A 27,759-nucleotide genomic window follows, 5' to 3' on the forward strand; every position below is an offset into this window, starting at 1 on the left:
GTCCATTCTATTTCTGAGTACATCCTGGCAACCTCTAATTAATTCAGCATTTAATTTTGTTTTCTTTTGGATTTAAGTTTTTAAGATGTATAAAGAATATGTACATGTATGAAAATAGTAAGGTTTTATTAAGGAAATAAATTTTAAATTTTTTACCTGAAAAAAATACAAACTTACCACATTATTTCATGTTATACAGTATATAAATGATTTAGTTACTATTATATACATGTACACAAAGAAATTATCAAAATAGGAAAGAAATTATCATAAGAAGAAATGAAAGAAACCCTCTAGATGCTTTCTTCCCTCTCTTTATAATAATCATAATTCACTGAGTATTTGCTATTAGACATTACACTAAATCTTTTGCAGTCATTCTCTCTTATAATATTTATATGGCTCTGTTTAAAAGCTATGGAATGAAGGCACAATAAGGGTAAATAATTTGTCTTGTCAGACAGTTTATAAAGAGCAGAGCTATAATTCAAACTCTGAGAACCTTACTCCAGAGCACATGTTCTTCTCCATTACACTTTAAAAATCACTTTATGCTAAAGTAATCATATTTCAAGGATATTCTAGAAAACGTTTCTGTGAAAGTGAAAAGGATTAAGTTTTGAAAAATACTTTCCTAAACACTAATAAGAACGATCTTAAAAACATACAAAATGAATTCTACTTCTGGTATTTTTAGATAATGTGCTACAATCCAATCTATAAAATGAGGGTAATAATTATGCTCACCTAATAAGCACTGTAGAAAAAGACTCTGCATTAGTTTCAAAATGTGAACATTTGCATATCCTAACAAACCCACTCCTAAGTACTATATATTTCCTAAAGAAATGCTTACATGCATGTATAATGTTTTCAAGATTCATTCATGTTTTACCATATATGAAGACTTCGTTCTTTCTTAACTATTTTGTTTTAATCCTTTAACTTCTGAAGTAGATACTGCTTCCCCGTTTAGAGGCATTGACAGTATCTCAGAAACAAGCTTGGATTTTTGCATATGCCCTTATTTATGCCTTACAACAGAGCTGCAATATCAGGATTATTTTTCTTTTTTTTTTAGTTTTATTTTCTTTTTTATTTTACTTTACAATTCTGTATTGGTTTTGCCATACATTGACATGAATCCACCACGGGTTATTTTTCATTTTTAAAATGTGAAGACCAAACCTTAAAGAACACACAAAACAACTGTATTTCAGTTCTTCTACTTCCTATTTGTATGCCTTAACAAGGCAAGTTAGGAAACCTTGAGACTCAATTTCACTTTGCTTTCTTGTAACTAGGACTTAAATGAATGAATATACAACTAACAAATGAGAAAGGATATCACTTTATGGAATTATAATGAGAATCTGAGAAAATGAATCTAAATAAGAACAGCAGCTCACTCTTTCTGAGCACTTTCTATGTACCAAATACTTTTATGCTATGGTATGTATTTGAGGAAAATAAGAAACCACAAAGTAACTCACACAAGATCATACATCTCTACGAAGTTGGGAGAGTCAAGATTCAAACTCAGGTAGTGTAACTTTAGTGCCAGCACCTTTAGCAATTATGTACAATAGCAAATCACAGATAAAAGGCTTTCACAATAGTCTCCTTACTATATTTTCCAAAAATATCCACTCCCTACACTATCAGAACGTGTATCTAAAAGTGTTGTGACTTATTTAACTATTATGTCTTCTAGCAAAACAGCAGCACTTTTTTCACAGCTGCATTTTCAAAGTTTCACAACATGCCTACCTTCCATGTTGAAAATATATAAGTATATTTGGTAGTTATTAAAAATAGATGATTATTAAATAGTTCTTTTAATATAAGCAGAAGCAAAATGCAGCACATAATAAAGGAGGCTTTGTGATTATCCAAAAACCCCAAATATGCTCTGCAGTATACAAATCTAAAACATATATCAGATACACAGTTTGGCCGTTACTGAACTATGTAAAAGCAACACATTCCCCTTTCTCTTTCAAAAACATTCAAAATTTTAACTATTATTTAATTTTTATTCCTTCAACCCGCAGTACTGTAAAATATGACATTAACATTTGAAACAAGCATGAGATAAGAATAAAAATTAAGACTATTAGAAAACAAGTCAGATTTCTTAATCTGAAGGTCTAATAATCTCCTATAATTGTATGCTAAATTTAATATATGTACATTTTTTTCAGGATGAAGATATAAAGCTTTCAGTAGACTTAGCAATGAGCCTGGGTGGCCCAAAAAAGGTTTAGAATCCAATGTTTCAACAGAAGAAAAAGCTTTACTAATCTTGACATTTACTCACCAGAAATATCCATGAATGCACGATCCCACAATTCACCTACTGTATAGCATTCTGCGGATGTGATGTTGACTGAAAGTACAATATCATCTTCAACATATTTTAGTATCAGATTATTTATAACAATATTTACATTATTTACAACTCGTCTGATCAGACTCTGTACATAGCCTATAAAATAAGGGAAAAAAGATTCCAATTAGATGTTAAATCAATAATTATTCTTAAAATGTTACTGAACTTAATGTACATGAACGATGAGTATCATTCTGCATCTTTTGCAAAGATGAAACCAACATTCAGAGAGGGAAATAGGCTTGCCAAAGAGTTAATAAGTACCAGATCCTTCTCAACAAACACCCCTGCAAAGAAGTTCTGTATCATGAAGTTTCATGTACTAGAGAAATCACAAAAGCCACACCTTTTTAACAACATAATACTAGATCTCATTCAAAGGCCATGTAATCTACAAGTACTTTGATTTCAGCCCATTTTATAAACATTTTCTCAAATGAAACAATGTTACTGTATACTGATTATACAATATATAAGAAAAGCTTCTTTAAGGTTACTTTTTCAGCTACCATCTTCTCTTCCTACTTTTAAATAGCCATTAAAATACTCAAAACTTAGGGGTCAAGAAAGGAAGATAAAAGAAACATGACCATCACAATGAATTTGACTCAGTTCAGTTCAGTCACTCAGTCGTGTCTGACTCTTTGCGACCAAATGAATCGCAGCACATCAGGCCTCTCTGTCCATCACCACCTCCCAGAGTTCACTCAGACTCACGTCCATCGAGTCAGTGATGCCATCCAGCCATCTCATGAATCAGACTACTTCTACTTAATAGTGTATAATAGTGAAACGGGAAAGGGAGAATATGACTGAGGAAGAAAATACAGAAAGTACTAAAAGAGAGGGAAAGAACACAAAGATGAAGACAAAAGAGAAAAGTAGGGGAAGAAAGAGAACAGATAAAAGCCTAACAGGAATTCATAATATCAAAAGTTTTTCACACAATAAGCATATACAGATATACTACTGAATTTAATAGAAAATATAAATAAAACTAAGCATGCTTCAGTCGTGTCCGACTCTGTGTGACCCCTTAGATGGCAGCTCACCAGGCTCCCCCGTCCCTGGGATTCTCCACGCAAGAACACTGGAGTGGTTGCCATTTCCTTCTCCAATGCATGAAAGTGAAAAGTGAAAGTGAAGTCGCTCAGTCGTGTCCGACTCTTAGCGACCCCATGGACTGGAGCCTACCAGACTCCTCCGTCCATGGGATTTTGCAGGCAAGAGTACTGGAGTGGGGTGCCATTGGCTTCATAAATAGTATTAAAAAAGACAGGAGAAAAAGATTAAAAACTATTCAAATGTATTTTCCACTATAAAATCTATATAAAAACTAATTTAAAATTTAGCTATATAATTAAATAACTATCTGCTTATATTCTTTAATCCACAAGTTTACTGGACAAAACAGAATCAACTTTTGTCAGCAGCTGACATTGTTAACACCTATACTGAAGCCTGCTCCAAGAAAACTTATTTAAAGTTATTCAACCATAACATGCTTGCAAAAACCAATTCCTTCACTCACTCCCAATGGATACAAATAGAAAAGAAATGTACAATGACTAAATTCAAGTTTTTCTCATATTAGCAGCTTTTAAAGTGCCAATTATCATATGCTATAAAATTAAGACACAAAATATCATTAAGATTAAGGTTTCAGATATTATTGTACCAGGGAAGATAGATGCTAAAATGATACATAAATTAAGCTTCAAAAATAAATTTTAAGTATCAAAATGCTTACCCTTAAAAAGTATATTTCCCTCATGCCATCACTATTCAACACAGATGTTAAAAATAAACAGCTTCTGAGAAGTCAAGAAGCATGACTAATACTGATTTTCCTATTTCTGAAAACCTGTCATGAATAAAGAATTCATAAAAACCACTTAAGAGTTCATGAGTTTTTATTGTGGGGGGAGGAAGAAACGGGGGGGCAGTGACTCTCAGAAAACATATAATGCAAAATAATAACAGAAACATAATACTATAAATGTATTGTAACTTATAGAAAAACTGATGGATTTTTCACCTACATTTCAATACCTTCTCTCAGTTTCCCATTATACAAGCTGAGATGAATAAGCCAATTCACCACAGTAAAATAACCAAGTGTTTAAAAAGAGGGCTTCCCTGATTGCTTAGACGGTATAAAACCCGCCTGCAATGGTGGAGACCCAGGTTCGATCTCTGGGTCAGGAAGATCCCCTGAAGAAGGGAATGGCTACTACCCACTCCAGTATTCTTGCCTGGAAAATTCCATGAACAGAGGAGCCTGGTGGGCTACAGTCCATGGGGTCACAATAGAGTCAGACACAATTCAGTGACTAAAAACAAAAAAGCTTGTTTTACAAACCCGCTTTACAAACAGACAGTATTTGCCCTAACATGGTCACTAGGAAACCAACTCGCTCAGAAACAGAAATTCCATGGTTGATGACTTGGTTACAGTACCTAAAAACTTCCTGATCAAGTTTTTGGAGTAAAATTTAGCTGGGGTTACTGAAGCATCATATAGACAAAGTGAAGTCACTCAGTCGTGTCCAACTCTTTGCGACCCCATGGATTGTAGCCTACCAGGCTCCTCCCTCCATGGGATTCTCCAGGCAAGAGTACTAGAGTGAGTTGCCATTTCCTTCTCCAGGGGATCTTCCTGGCCCAGGGATCGAACCTGGGTCTCCCGCATTCCAGGCAGACGCTTTAACCTCTGAGCCACCAGGGAAGCCATCATATAGGCAACTTATGCTCAAATAATTAAAGGAAAAGTAAGTTCTCTATAATGTTCTTGCCTTTTTTGGAAGGTTGAAATTATTTCAAAATAAAACTTTTTTAGAAGGTTAAGAATAAGAATTCCTATTGGTAATACAGTAGAGAAGTTCAATAATAATTTTTTTTAATCTATCAGCTTTGGTAACTAAAAGATAACTTAGGGCAGCTACTGTAGGGAGCTAAGGAAACTAGCAATGAGTTAAAGATACTTATCAGTATTATTATTTAAGATAGTCACAGAAGTTATAAACAACTAAATTAGGGTACAAAAGAGAAATCAGTGTAAGTACTGACAAGAAGAACACAAAATTATCATTACACAAAGATGACTGTTTTTTATATAGAAAATCCAAAAGATATAACTGAAAAATAATGAATATCGATCAGCTAACAAATGCAAAAGTTAGCTTTTCTACATCACAAAATGACAGGAGAATAACATGGTAAAAAAAAAATTGATAATTCTACTTAGTAATAAAAAATAAATAGCATTTTCCATCTATAAAAGATTCAAAGAAATCCAACAGTAAAAAACAGCATTGGACCAAAAATGTGCTTGCAAGAAAAAACTGATACATTTTTCACAGGGAATAATTTGGTCATACATGTCAAAACCTTAAAATTATTCACAAATTTTGATGCTATAGACTAAACAGAGGTATGTGCAAAGATTTACATGCCAGTATGTTTGTCAGAGAATTTTACAAAACTGAAAATATAAAATAACCCAAAAAACTAACAAAAAGGGATTGATTAAACAAACTGTGGAACATGATAAAATACATGCTAATGATTAAAATAACAATGAGAAAAAGGGAACTTCCCTGGTGATCCAGTGGCTGGCACTCTGTTCCCAATGCAGGAGACAGGGTTCATTCCTTGGTCTGGGAACTAGATCCTGCAGGTCACAACTAAGACCCGGTGCAGCTAAATTTTTTTTGTTTAACGTTAAAAAATTAATGTCCTTGAAACATGTTCCTAACATTAAAAAATGCAAATTACAAAAGAAAATGTGTAAGTGTATGTGTATATGCATGCACACACACACAGAAAAAATTGCTTCAAAAGGTTGTACATCAAAATGTTAACAGGTTCCAGCTCTAAGTAACATACAAGTAAGCATATTCCATTCTTTCTCACTGAAATAGCCACAAAACTTAGAAAGAAAGTATGGAGCACTTATTTCAGGACACTGAAAAGTAAACAACTAGTATGAGAGGGGAAACAGAAAAATGAAAATCAGAGCTTACAAAGAAAAAACAAATAATAAAACTGTAGCAATCAATTCAAACATATCAGTAGTTATTCTAATTTAATTGTATTGTGGCCAGAGAGGATGGTCTTTATGATAATGAATCTCTGAAATTTTTCAAGACCTTTTTAACCAAGTCTTTTTCAGTGTCTATAGATACCAAACGTGTATATCAAAAAAATGTACACTGTCTTATCTGCTGGGAACAGCTTTATGTTTCTATAAAATAATCCTGTCAATTTTGGTATTTAAAGATCCAGTTTGGGGATTTTTTTTTTGCGGCGGGCAGCGGGGGGGGGGGGGGGGGGGGCAGGAGGGTCTGCTTGATCTACCACATTTCAAAGGTAGGTTGTTAAGTACATAAAAAGTCATCATATATTGTTTGGAGAACTGTACGTTTTAATAAAACTCAGCATCTGGCCATCAATGTTTTTGCATTAAGTTTTATTTTGGCTGATTTTATTTTTGGATAGTACTTGTCTACTATGCCATTTTCCATCCTTTCACTTTCAGTCTTTCTTACCTCTCCATTTTACCTTTGTGTGTCACAGGACACACATACCTGGACAAAATTGCTCCTTCCTTTTAATACCCCAAAAGCATTAATTGCGTTTCCTTACTTCTTTACTCTGGTTTTGTAGTTAGTAGTCTACAATATCTCCGATACAGAGCCATTAATTCTGAGGGCAAAGATAGCCTTCAACTAGCTGCTTCAGCATACAGCATACAGATTTAGGGAACTGAACAGCCTGCCTCCACTAAACAATATTTTAAAATTCAATGTAGTCAGAATGAAGTAAAAACTCTCCAGTTATCACTTTTTTCTGTTATGAACAAAATATAAATGTCAGATATCATAAAGGTTATTGACAAAAATCATAATGTCATTTTCAGTATATTAAAGAGAAAGAACACGTGTATGGCAGAAATAGCTAGCTACCCATCAATATTTGTGCTTCCCCTTTCAGAATATAGAACTGCTACTGAGATATGACTCTAAGACACACAACATCAATAAAAATAATTTTCCTCAATGAAATTTGAGAAGAATATACATCACTTTCAACCTGGGGGACAGGTCTCCTCCAGAGCATCCTCTTGAAAAAGCTGAAAACAGTACAATTCAAAACCTAGGTAGGGCACAGCAGAGCCTCTGGATAAAGGGAGTCTGGGCTTCTGATACACTGACTTTAACAGGTACATAAAGAAAACATAACATTTCTGTCGTGCTAATCCCCTGAAATTTATGTTAATGTGTCCTCCAGTTAACATTAACTTAACTTACACAATTAGTCCCTTCTTTAAGTTTTCCCTGAAAATGTTAATTAAAAAATGTTATAATAATATAAGCATAAAAATAGAAAATGTAAAATAAGCTATGCATTTCTTTTTCATTTACAACAAGGTATTCTATTCTTAAATGTTCCAGAAAGGCACAGTGATGAGAGTTTAAACTGCTGAGCTTCTGCAAGTAGTTAAGAAATGATTGTGCTATCTTCTAGAATAATACATCACCGTTTGGGGTTCAAGCTCTTAACAGTTGATACATTACAAATATTCTTAAATTATTTGATATATTCTCCAGCTATTATAAAACTCCCTACAAGAGATTATTTTTCAGAATACCAAGCCCTAACCAGCCTAAGGTGACAAGCATTAAGCAAGCAAACACAGACACACAACACAGCTTCCATTTCATATTTGGTATTTTCTGCAGAAGACAAAAACCTGATTAAATGACTACTAATTTAACAAGGTACACCTCACGTATACCACAGGTGTGTGCATGCTCAGTCACTAAATCATGTCTGACTCTGCGACCCCATGGACTGCAACCCGCTAGGCTCCTCTGTCCATGGGATCTTCCAGGCAAGAATACTAGAGTGAGTTGTCATTTCCTCCTCTAAAGGATCTTCCTGATCCGGGGATCAAACCCGCCTCTCCTGTATTAGCAGGCAGATTCTTTACCATTGAGCCACCTGGGAAGCCGTATACCACAGGTATTACAAATTATAATAAGGTATTTGTCATCTACATCAAAATATCTAAGTTGCCATTTTCTCATCCATAAAACAAAAGCTAGACCAGAGGCTTAGCTAGGGCCTATAAATAGACTTCAGTGAGTATGTGAATATCCTAAAGTGACATGAAAATTTTAAATGTGCATACATGGGTCTATAACTATTTCAGAAGATATTCAAAGGTCCACATCCCAAAAAAGATAGCTAGCTAAACCAGAAACATCTGAAGTAGCTTCTCCTTCTACATTTCAAGGACACTATGACCCTGATTATCAGAGTCTGAAAACTCTGATTTTGTGCAGTTGAGTTTTTATGCAATGCAATAAATACATAAATGGCTATTAAGAATCAGACATTGTATTAGATCAGGGGCAGACCAAATGAGGCCGTGCCATGTTTTTATAAAGTTTTATTGGAACACAGTCACAAACATTAGTTTATTTACAGTTTATGACTGATTTCACCAGTACATCAGAAAAGCAGAATAGCTATAACTGAAAATATATGGCTTGCAAAGCTTAAAATATTTAATAGCTGGGTCTTCACAGAAAATATCTGCTAACCTCCATGACAGATGATGAATATCAAAGACATCTAGGTCACTTCAGACCCAATGGGTATGATTTTTAATTTCTCTATACCCTAAATATTTCTATCAAACCCTGTACATGTATACATACATATACATATATATTCTGAGTAAAAAGGTAAGGAGAAAAGAGACAATTATATGACAAAAGAAAAAGGAACTATGCACTGGAACACAAAATTTATCTGAGCTTCTTGACCAAATAAGTAGGAAAAATATTTAATCAGAAAAAACACATCAGTTAATTAAGAAGCTCTGAATAAATTAAAGGACAATACCCTTAAAGCCGTTTTAGAGAAAATGTAGAGGCAGTGCATCAAAGGCTGGCTTCTTACAATGACCTTCAACAAAGCCAAAGGCTGTACACTTTAGAAAGCATAGGACTACAGAATCAATTAGAAGTGATCCCATTTCTAAGCTAGATAAAGTGCAGAGACTACTGAGGAAAGCATGAATGAAGAAAGAAAGAAAGGAAACATCCTTAAACTTTCCCTCTAAATAGGAACTGTCAATATATCTTACTGAGTATCTTAGGCCCACAACTCAACCTGTTATTATTAGCAGTTATTGAAGTTTCTGGCCTATATATTAACTGAAAGTAAATGTGAATGGTTCAAATCAGGCAGATTCAAACTCTTCTGACCTCTCTCCCAGCAAGAAATATTACATCATAACCCAGAATAAGCACACATATGTGTAAGTCTCTTGAAATATGATTAACCTTTACTACATGCCACACACACTGAGGTTTTCTCATCTATGCTATATTTATTTTAAATGCTTTCCATGACCCACTAAACTGCTTTCACAATACACTCACTGGTCAAGATGCATAATCTGAAAAAGACTATTCCAGAGAACAAGATCAGAAACTGCAAAGAAAATGAGATATCGACTTGCTGTTCCTTTGCTATTGGAGAGGTGCCCATCCTTCACAATACAAAACAATTATTGGCAACACCGAAACTTTTCTCAAAAAAAGCAACTCTGAATCTATATAAATGTTTGAATTCCAAAATTGTAACCACAGATGCTGGAAGAATAACTTTGCCCAAGAAATTCTGAGAACAGGAATTCATTTCTACCATGAAAGAACTTTAATATAATTTCCAGGCAGGATAATATTACAGAAATGAGTCCACAAATAACCATGAGTTAATCTTTAAATAAAATGATTTACCATTATCCATCCGGATTCTCAAATTATCCCTTTTCTTTCCTTTGGCAATATTAAGTTTAGCTGCTCTGCCTCCCAGTAACTGCCCAACAAGTTCAGTTACTTCCTAAAGCAACTCCTTTAACTGTGATTTATGTCAGCATGAAAAAGGACTGAGTCCTCCTATTAGGTAAGGCAGAAAAGCACATTAACCCAAAAGCTACCCCAAGTAGTTCAGTAGAAAACAGCTCTGTTTTCTGACACTAAAAATAGGACATTTTATGCTACGTCTGTTTTTATGTTTTATACTTCTAAAAATAGATCAGTTCTCATCCTAAGTATCAGTGTAAATTCCAACACAGACTCTTAAGAATCATTAAAAGTATGGGACCTGTTTCCAGTACATGTAAGTTAGCCCACAGAAGATTTTTATCAGTGAAATCAACAACTGACAAAAGCTTTAGATTTTTCTTAAACAAGTTCTTTCCTAAAAGAAAAAAAATGTCATGAGACTCAACAGTTAAACCTAAAACTGATTCTTTGCCAGGATACTGATGGAGAGAGTTCTATACAATGAGTTGGCTTCAGAAGTTTTACAGGGATATGTAGTCAGAAATTTGGAGAGACATAGGGGTTGCTCATTTAACAAATAAGAATAAGCTATAGCTTAATTTAATTTACAGTTTAATTAAATTCACCAGGGATTTCTCCCAAGGCGTTACTAATTAAGTTAAAAATTTATCAAGTGCTGTAAACATCACACTACTCTAAGAAGAATTAGAAACATTCAGAAGTAAAATAACTTCTTTTAGCACTTTCTCCAGCCATAGCAATTAATCTATTTATTCTAAAGCCAGAGGGAATAGTGAGACCTGTCAGGTAAAGTTCCTAAGAACACAAAGCATCAGTAATAACATCACAATAACACTAGTTAAATATGCTCAATTCAAATGTAATTCAGAACCTACATTTGAGACAGGAGGGCTATGAAATGATGCAACTAATGCCAACCTCTTACAAGTAAAGTAGATGGTGCCAGAAGACGGTCAAAAAATAACTAGTTTGAATCCAGCAGAAAGCTTACAAAGCTTTGGGGCAGAAAACAAGTGTATACCAATGTCAGCTATACCTCAAAAAAAAAAAAAGTAACTGATAAATGAAAGAGAAGTGACTGATAACTGATAACTGTAAAAAGGCAGCAATGCACCTTGGCCACAGAGCCATCACGGAGCAATCACTGTTTTGGGGTTTTTTTTTTCCTTCATTAAATATTTATCAAGAAACTGTTATTTGAAAGCCACTACTCTTCCAGATAAATGAAAACTTCAGGAACTAAAAAAGAGAGATGGTCTCCCAGTTACAAAACTCTGTGATTCTGTTAGTGAATGTTACAGTTTCCAGAAACTGAGAACAACTTAGTGTCCATTCCTTTGTTTATCAAGAAGCAAGAGGAATAAAGAGACTATAAGTATTACTCAGAGGCAAATCATTGCTTGAAGAGGATGTAAGGAATAATCTCAAGCAAATGAGCACCAAACCTTGAATGATTCCAAAGCTCTCACAAATGTCTTTCAATCTTGTTCTGACATTATGCAGCAAATGTACATACACTTTAAATACTTTACGACAGTAAAAAATATGGAATATATATATCCTACAAAGGGCTACAACAATGATCAATGACAATCAAAATTCTGGTTTTATCAATCCCCTTAGAAGTTACCTGGTGGCAAATCAGGATCTGTGGGAGCAGCCTGCTGAATTCTTCGGGGTTTTGCTGATGTTTTTGTGTTCTCAGTAGTACTACGGTTGGTAGAATTAGAACCACAGCTTTCACGGTCATCCTATTTTTATTTGGAAGAAAGAAAAGCAAAGTATCAATCACCATTCAAAAATTTTAGAAAGTTTTCTTGAATGTATGTAGGTTACTAAAATTGATTTTAGACTCTTCCAGCTTTATTTTTTTAGCTATAAAAACCTATGTAACCAAAATTTTTGTACTTTGCACTCTTAAACAGCATTTTTAAAACAAGCAGTAGTTTAAAATTAGAAACTGTTTCTTTAGTTGATATCAAAACAAACCACTTGATAATGTCAAATATGGCTTTAGCAAAAGAAGACAATTCAATTGAAGCTTTTAAACATTTTCCATTTGAAAATCTGAAATAAATGGAATGGGTTTTAATTTTCATGTAGTTGTTTATATATAAAAACCCTCACTATTTTGTGAGTTGAGAATCCAAGCTGTCTTCTTAATCACATTTTTTTTTAATTAGTAATTTTGTTTGTTTTAGTTTCTTAGCTGTATCCAACTCTTAGGGCTCCACTGTGGATTTCCCAGGCAAGAACACCTGAGCAGGTTGCTCTTCTCCAGGAGATCTTCCGGACTGGATAGAATCCAGTCTCTTGCATTGCAGGCAGATTCTTTTCCACTGAGTCACAGGGGAAACCCATCTTTTTTTCTTGGTAATAATTTATTCTTTGTTTTTTTGAAGTCTATTTCTTTAAGCTTTTTTTTTTAACTGAAGGATAATTCCTTTACAGTATTGCACTGGTTTTTACCATCAATATGAATCAGCCAGCCCACCTTTAAGGATTAATCTTAATCATCTTTAGAATTCTTGGCACCCATTTAACAATGTTCACTGAATTATTATTATTCAGATTAGATATGAGGTTTAACTAGTTTCTAATATGGATAACATAAAAACTTCAAAATACACATATTTTTGAAATTTACACAACACGAATGAGTACTCTTTTCCTGACTTGATTCAACATTTATAAAATGTTTTTATGTGTTAATTGCTAGATTTACAAAAGCAACTGTCCTCAAAGATTTCAGAATCTATTTAAAACATATAAAACCAGTCCACAAGAGTACTTTTTTGTTTATTTAAGTAATAGAAACACAAAGAGTCATTCTATTTGGAAGAACCAGAGAGATCAGGTCATTAAAACTGAGTGAATGTTTTAGGTTAACATTAGAGTACTTCCCTGGTGGCTCAGACGGTAAAGCGGTAAAGCATCTGTCTACAATGCAAGAGACCTGGGTTCGATCCCTGGGTCGGGAAGATCTGCTGGAGAATGAAATGGCAATCCACTCCAGTGCTATTAACTGGAAAATCCCATGGACAGAGGAGCCTGATAGATTACAGTTCATGTGGTCACAAAGAGTCGGACACGACTGAGCGACTTCACTCCACTTCACTAGAGGTTAAATGGGGGGGAAACTACAAATAGCACATACAAAGAATAGTGATCAGTCAAAAGGGAAAAAAAAGCTACAATAGACAACATTTAAGATGGGAGAACAATACCAAAAGCTAAAGGCAGGGTCAGTTCAATAAAAACGCAGTCATGTAAAGAACTATAGAGATGTTCTCAACCTTCATTCTATTTGACACTCAAGATTTGGTAACTAGGAGGAGGGTGCCAATAATCAAAAAAAAAAAAAAAAAGGTTTGGTAATCTAGTATAGGGAGTGGGAGAGGTAAAAGAGCAGATCAAAGGGTGAATAACAAGTTAAGATGGAAAAAATAAGCATGGATTGCTCTTTCAAAAAAAACAGGTATTACAAGGAGGAAATAGATGGGGTAGTAATATGAAATAAAAGCATCTGACATCACCTTATTCCTTTGGGGAGGTTAAACTAGCACAGGAGGTTAAACTAGCACATTCTGCTTGAGAGATGCATATGAGGAAACAGAGATCAAACACCTCTCCAACACAAAGGGAAACTGAGGGTGTACTATACATCATTTAACTCATTAATCAACAATAAAACTATTTCATAATGCTTAAAAGAATGGTCATGAATTTAGTTTTTCTCTTATATATTTGAAGAGAAAATTTCAAGAACTAAAAGAAGGTTAACTACTAAATTTACCATTCTAATAGGATACTAGAGGCAGCAAGAACAATGATAGGCCCTTCTTTAGGATACAAAAAATGTTCTTCACTACAACCACTAACAGGATTATATAATAATAAAAATGAATCTTTTACAATATGGCATGACTTCAGATGCTAGTCATTAGTAAAAGAAAAAATTTCTGTCTGAAACTTTGTTACAAGCAAAAAGTTGAAAGATTTGCTATAATAAACAATGAAGGAAATTTCTGCATGAACTTATATTCATTTTAAATTAATGCAAAACAAACTTCACAGCATTTCATTCCACGAAACAACTTCACTATTCAATCTTTATAATGACATCTTCTGTTATTTTGGGGAATGTTATAGTCTCTAAATACTAAAAGACTACTACTGTGAATAAAACCTCACTGTAATTACTTTTAGTTCAACTTAGATCCTTAAAAATGTCTGTAGTCATACACTTCTGCACAATGTTAACATTAAAAGCACACTATTAATTTTTGAAACATATGGTTGTCTCAAAAGCCCAGAAGTAAAACATATTCATTAAAGAGATGTGAAAAAGTTCCAAGTGAACTGCCAAAACTAGCATAATTATGAAAATATTTAACACTGAAACCATCTGAAATCACATACTGTATATAGATTACAGTGATGTCATAATAAACATTCCAGCCAAAATGCACTAAAACTACTGCAGTCCAATAAATCTGGCATACACTAGATGACAAATATCTTAAAGCAAAAGAAAGAACAAGTTATTTTATTTTTAAAAAGTTATTAGCAGCAAAAAAGGGTAAACTGCATAGATTAAGTATAAGTTTTCAAAAAGTCTTTTAAAAAGTGAATAAAGCTTCCCTACAAACTACACGTTTTTATCATTTAGAAGAAAAACAAACTAACTTTATTTATTTAAACAAAAATTTTAATAACTTAAAATTTCAGTGTGCCTTTAAAAAGAGCATTAATCATGGTACCCATAGGAATGAAACAAACATTACGAAATATGTAAACACTTCTTTCTTAATTATGCTTAAGAAATCATGGGTGCATATATATTATAATTAGAAAATAATCCTTTTGATAATTTTAACTTGTTTTCATTTCAATTACATTTTAATTGCATCAATTATAAGTGAGCTTCCATTCAAATCATGCCCCAACTAACTTAAATAAAAATAAAGTAAAACAATTATAATATTTACTATTAACACTGGAATCATTAGTTTGAATTCATCATCTGCTTTTAACCAATATGTATCACTTTGGGCTATTACACATTTTAATTCATTGAAAGTCTCTAACTTCTAATAAAAGAAACTCTGTTCTCAAAAATACTAGCTAAAATGTTTTGAGATAATTTTTAACCCCAAACACATTACAGTTATATCTTTCTTATTTAGGTTGCAATTTTTCCAAAATGTCAAGTTAAGTATATTTCATGGCAAAAGAATGTTGTCTCTTGGGGACCACATAGCTATTTCTGAAAATACTGCCCTTTGCTCCTCATGAAACAAGCAAGAATGTCATTTCCTTACAAAAGTTCCTAACAGAGGGAAAATGTGGCAAAACCCTGTATTTAAATAGATCTGTTACTTTCACACTGACAGATCATGGGATCATGCTGCATACTTTTCACTTTAGCCCTCGAAAGGCTGGTCAACTGAAACTGGAAAGCCATCAACTCCCGGATTCACAACAGTAGAGTAAGGTTGAGGACAAAACTTAAAACAGGTGACTGAATCATTCTAAGTGTTTGTTTTAGAAAAAGGTTAAAAGAAAGAAAGAGTTGAAGAAGGAGAGACCAAAAGACACAACTAAGAAGTGATGTGTCTTGCATTCTTCAGCCTTGCAGCACCAGACTTGGCGAGCAGAGGACTAAGGCTCACCTGGCAGCTCTAGTCACTCCTGAAGAGAGTGTGAGGGTCTTGAAATGAACTGCTACAAAGCCCGTAGCTAAGTTCACTTCTAACCCCTCCAGAAGCAAGTGCAAAGACAACAGTCACCAGAAAGAATCTCAAAAGGTAAGCCTGTACTTTGGAGAGTCAGAGAGCCAAGGCAAGTCAGCAATGCAGAGGGACACTTGTAGAATATGAGAGCTAGCCAGGAAAAATATATATATATATTACCTTCTGGGGTAAAATTGGGAATCTCTGGATCCCTTCTACCCTGACAAGAATATTAATAAACTTAACTTTAGTCATTAAAAAAAAAAACAAAAAAAAAGCCAAGCCACCTCAGTAAAGGAGGTGTGTATACCCCCGGCCTCTTCACACATCAGCTTAGGCCCACACAAGAGGCTGCTTCCCTCTTCTCTGCAATCAAGGGTGTGACAGGCTGGGAAAGAAGAAAAGAGAGCTGATGCTCCCCTGCATTCTTTACTGGAACCTCCCAAAAGGAGGGACAGCTAACCTAACAGGCCAAAACTGAACATACACTAAGACATATCAGGCTACATTTTAACAGAGAAAAGAGATCACTGTCCTAACTGTAAACACCTGTGTGGTGGAGCCACTCTTCGCCTGAGAGCCACGTTCCCCACATGACACGACAACTAGCCATCGCTCCTCTGGCCTTTTCACATTCCCAGGATACTGCCCCTGCCAGAGAACAATCAAACTATACTGGTTAACAGCATAATGTTAGAAAAAAACTTGTCCTTTATTATTGCCCATGACATCCTTTTTCCTTCGAATCAGTCAGTATATATCATATAGGCAACCTCTCCCCGCTTTTTAAAAATCACTGAATTGAAGTGCTTAGACTCATCCTTAGATTTGGAATGTGAAATTGGCAGAAATTAAGGGAGGAGAGAACAAAAGTACATACAGAGGCATCCCAGCCTAAGCCACACTCCACCGTCTAATATTTACCAAAATTCAGTAGGGATTGCGTGAGTGAGCCGATTAATAAAACTGCACTTTGTCTTCTTACGTGAATAACTTCCCTCAACAAGAACCACTTGATTTTTTTTTTTAACTATCTGTTAGGCATTTTGAGAGAAAACAGGTAGTACAAATAGATGGTACTTATCCTGGTAGCTTTACTTATATGCATAAAAAGATTAAGAGCAATTCAAGTTAATCAGCTATTTATTACATAGGTCTCACACACACTAACGCAAAAATAACAGTAAAATTTACTGAGCATTTATATGTGCCAGACCTCCAGTATTTTAAGGATGAGGAAATTGGGGCTTAAGAGGTTCTAAGGTCAAAAAGACATGAAGGAAAATAGCCAGGATGAACACCCAGATACATCTGATAGAAAGCCCCTTCCATTGCTACTGATAAGAGACAGGAAAGCAAAGAGAAAGGGAAGAAAAAAGAATGGCAGAGAGAGAGGAAAAAAGACACACAGGAAAAAAATTTCTATTTATAGCGTTTTCAATGGCTTACTGGAAAAGAAAACGGCAACCCACTCCCATACTCTTGCCTAGAGAATTCCGTGGACAGAGGAGCTTGGTGGGCTGCCATCTATGGGGCTGCACAGAGTCGGACACAACTGAAGCGACTTAGCAACAGCACCAGCAGCAGCAGCAGCAGCAGCAACGGGCTATACGAGTATCAGTTCAAGAAATATAAGCTTTATTCTACATACTGAAGAATCAATGAAACTTATTAGTAGGAGACTAACAAGATGAAGTACTTCATTCAGGAAGAAGAATCTTCAGGTAACGTGACAAAGCACAAAAGAAGAGATACTAACAATTAATAAAAATTAATAAGCTATTATTATTCAGACGGGGAGCTGAGTGTGTAAGGGAAAACCATTTGGCCATTCAAGTATGACCTAAATTAAATGCCTTAAAATTACATGGTAAAGTGACAAATATATTAAAGGGATCAGATCTGATAGAATGCCTGAAGACCTATGGATGGAAGTTTGTAACATTATGCAGGAAGTGGTAATCAAAACCATCCCCAAGAAAAAGAAATGCAAAAAGGCAAAATGGTTGTCTGAGGAGGTGTGATAAATAGCTGAGAAAAGAAGAGAAGCAAAAGGCAAAGGAGAAAAGGAAAGCTATACCCATGTGAATGCAGAGTTCTAAAGAAGAGCAAGGAGATGTAAGAAAGCCTTCCTCAGTGATCAATGCAAAGAAATAGAGGAAAACAACAGAATTGGAAAGACTAGAGATCTCTTCAAGAAAATTAAGAGACACCAAGGGAACACTTCAGGCAAAGATGGACACAATAAAGGACAGAAACACCTAGGAAATAACTAAAGCAGAAGATATTAAGAAGAGGTGGCAAGAATACACAAAAGAACTACAGAAAAGATCTGCATGAACCAGATAACCACGATGGTATGATCACTCATCTAGAGCCAAACATTCTGGGATGGGAACTCAAGAGGGCCTTGGGAAGCATCACTACGAACAAACCTTGTGGAGATCATGGAGTTTCAGCTGAGTTACTTCAAATCCTAAAAGATGATGATGTGAAAGTGTTGCACTAAATATGCCAGAAAATTTGGAAAACTCAGCAATGGCCACAGGACTGGAAAAGGTCAGTTTTCATTCCAACCCCAAAGAATGTTCAAACTACAACACAACTGCACTAATTTCACATGCTAGCAACCTAATGCTCAAAATTTTCCAAACGAGGCTTCAATACTACATGACCTGAGAATTTCCAGATGTTCAAGCTGTATGTAGAAAATGAAGAGGAACTAGAGATCAAATTGCCAATATCTGTTGAATCATAGAAAAAGCAAGAGAATTCCAGAAAAACATCTACTTCTGCTTTATTGATTACACCAAAGCCTCTAACTCTGTGTATCACAACAAACTAGGGAAAAGTCTTCAAGAGATGAAGACCACCTGACCTGCCTCCTGAGAAGCCTGTTTGCAGGTCAAGAAGCAACAGTTAGAACTGGATATAGAACAATGAACTGGTTTCAAACAGGGAAATGAGTACATAAAGGCTATATACTGTCACCCTGCTTATTTCACTTCTATGCAGAGTACATCATGCGAAATGCCGGGCCGGATAACCACAAGCTGGAATCAAGATTGCCAGGAGAAATATCAATAACCTCAGATATGCAGATGACACCACCCTTATGGCAGAAAGCAAGGAACTAAAGAGCCTCTTGATGAAAGTGAAAGAGGAGAGTGAAAAAGCTGGCTTACAACTCAACATTCAAAAAACAAAGATCATAGCATCCAGTCCCATCACTTCATAGCAAATAGATGGGGAAACAATGGAAATAGTGACAGACCTTATTTTCTTCGGCTCCAAAAGTACTGCATATGGTGACTGCAGCCATGAAATTAAAAGAAGAAAAGCAGAAAAGCTACGACAAACCTAGAGAGCATATTAAAAAGCAGAGACATTACTTTGCCAACAAAGGTCCATCTAGTCAAAGCTACGGTTTTTCAGTAGTCGTGTATGAATGTGAGTTGGACTATAAAGAAAGCTGAGTGCTGAAGAATTGATACTTTTGAACTGTGGTATTGGAGAAGACTCTTGAGAGTCCCTTGGACTGCAAGGAAATCAAACCAGTCAATCCTAAAGGAAATCAACCCTGAATATTCACTGGAAGGACTGATGCTGAAGCTGAAGCTCCAATACTTTGGTCACCTGATGTGAAGAGTCGACTCATTAAAAAAGAGCCTGATGCTGGGAAAGACTGAAGGCAGGAGGAGAAGGGGCCAACAGGATGAGATGGTTGGACGGCATCACTGACTCAATGGACATGTTTTTGAACAAGCTCCAGGAAATGGTGATGGACAGGGAAGCCTGGCATGCTGCAGTCCATGGGGTCCCATAGAGTCGGACCCGACTGAACAACTGAACAACAGCAACAATAGGCCATTATAATAGTTTAGAAATTAAATGATGCAGAAAATTAGCAATGAGAATTCTTTTAAAGGCTAGCACCTCAAACTCAATGGTAAAACAAAATTTGTGGAGCTTCCCTGGTGGCTCAGCGGTAAAGAATCCACCTGCCAAAGCTGGAGACATGGATTCAATCCCTGGTCCTGAAATATCCCAGGTGTCCTGGAGCAAATAAGCCCCTGCACCACAACTTTTGTGTCTATGCTCCAGAGCCCCAGAGCCATAACTACTGAGCCCACAAACCCTAGAGTTCACTCTGCAGTAGGAGAAGCCACTGCAATGAGAAGCCCACATACCATAGCTAGAGAATAGCCCCTGCACTCGCCACAACTAGAGAAAAGCTCATGCAGCAACAAGATTTAGCACAGCCAAAAATAAACAAAAATTATCTTTTAAAATGTCAATCATTCTAATAACATTTTAAAAACTCACAGATTCTGCAACAGACTTATTTCCCCAACCTCTATTCCTCGAAAAAAAAAACAGTCCTTTCTAATTCAGTCAATGAGTCAACATAGCTACTATTTTCTCAATCTCCTAAGACTCCTTCTGTGTGCAGTCACTCAGTAGTGTCTGACTCTTTGACACCCTAAGAACTGTAACCTCCCTGGCTCCTCTGTCCATGGAATTTTCCAAGCAAGAATAGTGGAGTGGGTTGCCATTTCCCACTCCAGGGAATCTTCCCAATTCAAGGATCAAAGCTGTGTCTGTTTTTCCTGCACTGGCAAGCAGACTCTATACCACTGCACCACCTGGGAAGATGTTGTATCTGTGATAATTTTGCAAAATGACTACAAAGAGCTCTTAAAATTTCAAGTAGAGAGATCCCTGGTTAGATTTACTCCTAGGTATTTTATTCCTTTTGCTGTGACTGTAAATGGGTTTTCTTTATGTCTATGAAAGTTCATCATTAGTCTATAGAAGCAAATCAGGTTTTTGTATATCAATTTTGTAACCAGCAACATTCCTGAATTTATTTATTAGTTCTATTAATTCTCCAGTGGCATCTTTAATTCTTTATCTATAATATCATGCCATCTGCAAACAGTGACAGGTATATTTCTTCCTTTCCAGTTTGGATTCCTTTTCTTTTTCTTGTCCAATCGCTGTAACTAGAACTTCCAATACTAGACTGAATCTTTGTCTTCTCTTGATCTTAAAAGAAAAGCTTTCAACTTTTCACCACTGGGTATGGGTTTTCACCACTGGTGTTGGCTGTAGGTATGCCACATATGCCTCTATTATATTGAGGTATGCACTTTCCATAACCACTTTGTTGAGTGCTTTTATCAATAACAAACGTTGAATTTTGTCAAAAGCTTTTTTCTGCTTTCACTGACATGGTCATATGGTCTTTATTCTCCAATTTGTTAATGTGATGTGTCACACTAATGAACTTCTGGATATCAAACCATCCTTGCACCCCTGAGATAAACCCCACTTGGTCATGGTGTATGTAATGTATTGTTGAATCTGGCTGCCTGATATTTGTTGGGGATTTTGCAACCATGTTATTCAGTGATACTGGGACAAAATTTTTGTGTGTGCTGTCTTTCAGTGCAATCCCTATCAAAATACCAACTGCATTTCTCACAGAACTAGAACAACTAACTCTAAAATTAGTATGGAAACACACAAAAAAAAGCACAAAAAAAAACCAAACAGCCAAAAAGGCCTTGAGACAGAACAAAGCTGGAGGTATCACACTCGCTGCTTGCAAGCTATACTGCAAAGCTTCAGTAATCAGAACAGTATGGTGCTGGACCAAAGACAGACACATACATCAATCGAGAGAACACAAAATAAACCAATGCTTCTTATGTGGTCAACCAATCTATGACGTAGGAGGCAAGAATATAAAAACAGCCTCTTTAATAAATAGTATTGGGAAAACTGGACAGCTTCATGCAAAAGAATCAAACAGGACTGCTTTTCATACCAGATATAAAAATAAACTCAAAATGAGTTAAATACTTAAACATAAGATCTGAAACCATAAAATTCCTAGAAGACGACATAGGCAACACACTCTTTGACAGAGGTTTTGGCAATATTTGTTTTCAATTTGTCTCCTCAGGAAAGAGAAACGAAAGCAAAAAACAAATGGTACAACATCAAACCGAAGAGCATTTACACAACAAAGGAAACTATCAACAAAATGAAAAGTCAACCTACTGCATGTGAGAAAATGCTTGCAAAAGATACATGTAATAAAGAAAGGGTTAATTTCCAAAATATACAAAGAATTCACAAAACTCAATACTGAAAAAACAAATAATCAGATTAAAAATTAGGTAAAGGACCTGGGCAGATATTTTTCCAAAGAAGACATACAAATGGCCAACAGATACATGAAAAGATGCTCAACATCACTAATCATCAGGGAAATACAAATCAAACCTACAGTGAAACAGCATCTCACACCTGTCAAAATGACTATCATCAAAAAGACAACAAATAACAAGTGTTGGTGAGGACAGGGTAAAAAGGGAGTCCTCCTGCATTGTCGATGGGATTGTAAATTGGTCCAGTCACAAACAGTATGGAGATTGCTCAAAAAATTAAAAACAAAACTATCATATAATAGCAATTTCAATATAGGGTATTTGCCTAAAGGAAACAAAAGCACTAACTTGACAAGATATATGCACCCCAATATTCACTACACCACTATTAACAACAGCCAAGATATGGAAGCAACCTAAGTGTCTACTGATAGATGAATGGATAAAGAAGATGTGGGACACAACACACACAGTGGAATATTAGCCATAAAAAATTAAATCTTGTCATCTGCAATAACATGGGTGAATCCAGACAGTATAATGCTAACTGAAATAACTCAGATAAAGAAAAACAAATACCGTATCATCTCACTTACATGTGGAATCTAGAAACAAAAAACAAACAAACGAGACTCATAGATACCGAGAACAAATCACTGGTTGCCAAAGAGGAAGAAGGTGAAAGGTTGGGTGAAATTAAGTGAAGGGGATTAAGAGGTACCAACCCCTAGTCATAAAATAAATAAGCCTTGGGAATGTAACATACAGCATAAAGACTATGGCCAATAGTCATGTAATAACTTTATATGGAGACAGATCATTACTAAGTTTACAGTGATGATCATTTTGTAATGGAAGCAACTGTCAAATCACTATGTAGTACACCTGACACTAACATAATGTATGTCAATTATATTTCAATTTAAAAAATGAATAAAAGAAAGCAGCCATAGACAATACTTAGCTGTGCTTCAAAAAATCCTTATTTATAAAAACAGGCAGTAGGCCCATGAGCCATAAAGTTTAATTACTCTTGTTTAAAACACTTGCCTTAATAAAAAATACAGGATAAACAATAATTCAATCTGAAATTGTTTTGGAATCCAGTATTTTCATTATATAATACAAAAAAAAAAAAAAAAGACAGACTACAATATATCTAACTAATACAATATGTCTAACTAATGAGGGACTCTTTAAAGTATCCTGGGGGAAAAGTACAAACTTTTTGCCTGGCTACAGTACTGCTAAGAAGACATTTCTACCATTATCCCTTTTATAACTAATTTCTAATAAAACAACAAATGTTGACTAAGAAAAAGAAAAGCAATTTTCAGTAAGAAGATAGCCTGAAGAAAATTCTACAGACCCAAAGGAAACGAAAAATAAAACATTTCTGAAGAAAATAATACATCAAAAAAGCACATTCTAAACATATGCAAAAGGAGAAGTTAAAATTTGGCTAACATGATAAAGAAAGTAAAATGTAAAACTAACTTGGAGAAAAAGAGATAGAAGAGTGGGGAAACAAAACTGGATACAATTTCCAACCCAGGGAGCAATGAGCACATAAGAATATATTTTGAGACAAATTTTCAGTAAAACACAGAATTTTCTCAATAGTATAATACCATAAATACATCTCAATAATACTAATGAAGACAATTAAGATTTTATATAACTGCAGTAAAGGTTAAAAGATTTAAATTATACACTATAATAAGAAAATTTTTTAAATTTTATATTAGCTAAGTACTCAGATGATAATGCTTCATTTCATTTTTGCTATGAAGGGGATTCTGGTAGAGCTATAGTATGAGTGTGCTGCTGCTTTAAAAAAAATAAAAAGGAAAAAACCTCAAGAGCCATAATGTTTACTATATCTCTGTTTAAAGAGATAACTGTTTATTTTGTATTTGAAATCCCATAAGATTATTCTATACGTGAGTGTCCATTCATACTCACAGATACCTTCAACAATGGTTAAGAACAGATCTTAATACTTTAACTGTTATAGGATAACAACATATTATCTATTAAGAACTTAAAATTAATGTATAAAATAATCTTATTTTTCAGATAATATAATCTTTAACAGGTTAGAAAAATAAGAATCACAATATTTTGCTTCTTAAACATATATCCAGTCTCTTATTCACTTTCCTTTGATGGATAGGGAAATCCAGCTAATCAGACTGTTGCTGTTAGTTGGTGAGTTGTGTCTGACTCTGCGACCCCATCAACTGCAGCACTCCAGGCTTTCCTGTCCTTCACTACCTCCTGGAGTTTGTTCAAACTCATGCCAATTGAGTAGATGATGCCATTCAATCATCTCATCCTCTGCCACCTTTTTCTTTTGCCTTCAGTGTTTCTGAAGCATGAGTTGGCTTTTACCATCAGGTGTCCAAAGTATTGGAACTTCAGCCTAAGTCCTTCAATGAATATTCAGGTTTGATTTCCTTTAGGATTGACTTGTTAGATCTCCTTACACTCCAAGAGACTCCCAAGAGTCTTCTGCAGCACCACAATTCAGAAGTATCAATTTTTTGGCACTCTAACATCCATACATGACTACTGGAAAAACCACAGCTTTGACTATATGGACCTTTGTTGGCAAAGTGATGTCTCTGCTTTTTAATATGCTGTCTGGGTGTGCCAGAGTTTTACTTTTAAGGAACAAGCGTCTTTTAATCTCATGGCTGTAGTCTCCACTAGCGATGATTTTGGAGCCCAAGAAAATAAAATCTGTCACTGCTTCTATTTCTTCCCCTTCTGTTTGCCAGGAAGAAATGGGGCTAGATGCCATGATCTCGGTTTTTTGAATGCTGGGTTTCAAGTCAGCCTTTTCACTCTCCTCTTTCACCCTATCAAGAGGTTCTTTATCTCCTCTTCACTTTCTGCCATTAGAATGATATCATCTGCATGTCTGCGGTTGTTGAGATTTCTCCCAGCAATCTTGATTCCAGCTTGGGATTCATCCATCCCAGCATTTTGTATAATGTACTCTGCATAAAAGTTAAATAAGCAGGATGACATTTTATGTCATACTGCTTTCTGATTTTGAACCAATCCATTGTTTCATGTCCAATTCTAACTGTTGCTTCTTGACCTGCATACAGGTTTCTCAAAAGACAAGTAAGGTGGTCTGGTACTCCCATCTCATTGAGAATTTTCCACAGTTTTTTTCTGATCCACAGGCTTTCAAGTACTCAATGAAGCAGATATTTTTCTGGAACTCCTTTGCTTTCTCCATGATCCAATGAATATGGGCAATTTGATCTCTAGTCCCTCTGCTTCTTTGAAACTCTGCTTCTACATCTGTAAGTTCTCAGTTCACATACTGCTGAACCCTAGCTTGAAGGATTTTGAGCATAACCTTGCTAGCCTGTGATAGGATCCTAAATAACATTTTCCCCCTTTTTCTTGGCACTGCGTTTACACTGTAAATATTAGAAACATTTTACTTACAGTCAACAATGATACTTTCTATATTCCTGTAAAACAAACGCAAATCAGAGACAAATAATGGTTCTACTAAAAACGATAACTAAACTTGAGAATGAGATCTAACGTGAGGAGATGTATAGTCAGCCAAGCTGAGGCAAACAGTAAAGCATGCCTAAGCTAAACAGTGCAATACTGTTGGAGGTGAGAGTCTAACCTTCAGGAAAACTTCAACAACTAGGGAGCGTAGATCAGGACCTCTGTGTAGGCAAATATACAAAATAACCATCAACACAAAATAACCATCAACAGGAAATGAAATTCACTCCCTAAAATTATTCCATTTCTGGACAATGTTGCAAATTTAATTCTTCACCAATAAGACAGCAAATCTGAATACTACAGTATTAACAATCATCTCAAACTAGAAAGTCTTTTGGCTTCCCAGGTGGTACAGTGGTAAAGAATCTGCCTACCAACCAAAGAGACACAAGAGACATGGTTCAAAGCCTGGGAAGATACCCTGGAGAAAGAAAAGGAAACCCACTCCAGTATTCTTGCCTGGAAAATTCCACGGACAGAGAAGCCTGGTGGGCTACAGTCCATGGGGTTGCAAAGAGTCAGACACAACTGAGAGCGCATACATACAAACTAGAAAACCAAAACTTAAGATTTACTACGACTACTAATAGATGACCACAGAACTTTGAAAGAATAATTCATTTATAGTGGTGAGGGAAGAAGCCATATTACGTGAGTTAATGAATGAGTGGATGCTGAGTAACTTGAGACAGGAAAAGACTATTAGGTCTAGAGCCTGAAAATAATAAAGTAGAATGAAGGTGGTAAAAGATCAAAAAAAAAAGCACCTGCTATATTCAGGATACACAGTGCAAAGCCAGAGGCAAAAGTTGTTAACAGTGGGGAAAAAAAGAGTCCTTATCTTCAGAATATTATTTATAACAGTATTTTTAAAATCAATCCGTAAACTGCAAAATAACACAAGTAACTAACTATTTACTGTCATAAACAACGTAAGTGCTTTATATTCATTGTTCATAATCATCACAAACATCCTATATTATTTCCATTTAACAAACGAGAAAAACAAAGTTCGAAATTTTTCAACAAATAACATTAGAGTGTGTTAACAAACTGTTTAAAGAGTTCATAAAAAGAAGCAATTACTTGAAGCTATTTATATTGCTTCTACTAACATCTTTTCATCTTCTGTTGACCACCTTTCTCTCATTCCAACTCTTGCTATTATCCTCTTCTGAAAACAAAACAGACACAGCTGCTACCAGACAAGCCCGACCACAGGCAGATGAGACAGAAATGATCCCAAAGGTGAAATCCAGAAATAAGAATTTTTCAGCAGAGAAAGTAGAAGACTTCTTCAAATAAACAAAACCTCAAAGAATTTGTAGCAGGACGAAATGCACTACAAAAAAAACGATGCTAGATTAAAAACTTCGATCTACATAAAGGAATGAAGAGTGTCAGAAGTAACTATGTGGGTAAAAACAACAGACACTTTCTGCTTTTTAATTTCTTAAAAATTAATTAACTGCTCAAAGCAATCATAACTATGACGATGATAAAGACAATGATGATGTCAATGTAGTCCTGGAGACTGTAACACAGACATAAGAGTTATAACAAGACTAGTATAAATGATGACAGGGAATAAAGAGAATCATACTACAGTAAAGAATACAAAAAAAAAATACTTACAGTATACATTAGGCAGTATATTAGTATTCGAAAGCAGACAATGAGAAGTTAAGCATGCATATTTGTCAACCCTTGAACAACCACTAAGTAAGAAAATGAAGAACATAGCAAATAAAACAATAATGAAGATAAAATGGAATGCTAAAATATATACTCAATTAAAAAGAAGCAGGAGAAAAGGAAGGAAAATTAGATGGGACAAATTATAAATAAATAAAAAGACAAACCTAAACATACAGAAAATTATATAAAATATAAATAATCTAACACACTACAATTAACAGACAGTAACTGTTATTCCAAAATCACTGCAGATGGTGACTGCAGCCATGAAATTAAAAGACACTTACTCCTTGGAAGAAAAGTTATGACCAGCCTAGAGAGTA

The 27,759-nt window shown here is 35.1% G+C and overlaps 1 protein-coding gene and 1 non-coding gene across 4 annotated transcripts in view; both read right to left on the reverse strand.

Annotated features, from left to right (window-relative positions):
- VPS13B (vacuolar protein sorting 13 homolog B) overlaps positions 1-27,759 on the reverse strand; it is a 772,631-nt gene that overhangs the window by 709,191 nt on the left and 35,681 nt on the right. For all 3 annotated transcript variants that reach the window (XR_005724545.1, XM_040260994.1, XM_040260993.1), the window contains exons 4-5: positions 11,909-12,029; positions 2,321-2,488 (exon numbers count right to left, since the gene is read on the reverse strand). Coding sequence is in view for 2 of the 3 variants with exons in the window: in XM_040260994.1 (XP_040116928.1) it covers positions 2,321-2,488; positions 11,909-12,029 (289 nt within the window). In the remaining variant the exon portion in view is untranslated. The remainder of the gene's footprint in view (positions 1-2,320; positions 2,489-11,908; positions 12,030-27,759) is intronic.
- TRNAS-GGA lies at positions 5,048-5,120 on the reverse strand. The gene has a single exon. It is a non-coding gene; the product is annotated as a tRNA-Ser (tRNA).

Source organism: Oryx dammah, unplaced genomic scaffold, assembly GCF_014754425.2.
Source record: "Oryx dammah isolate SB20612 unplaced genomic scaffold, SCBI_Odam_1.1 HiC_scaffold_19, whole genome shotgun sequence".
Lineage (NCBI taxonomy): Eukaryota > Metazoa > Chordata > Mammalia > Artiodactyla > Bovidae > Oryx > Oryx dammah.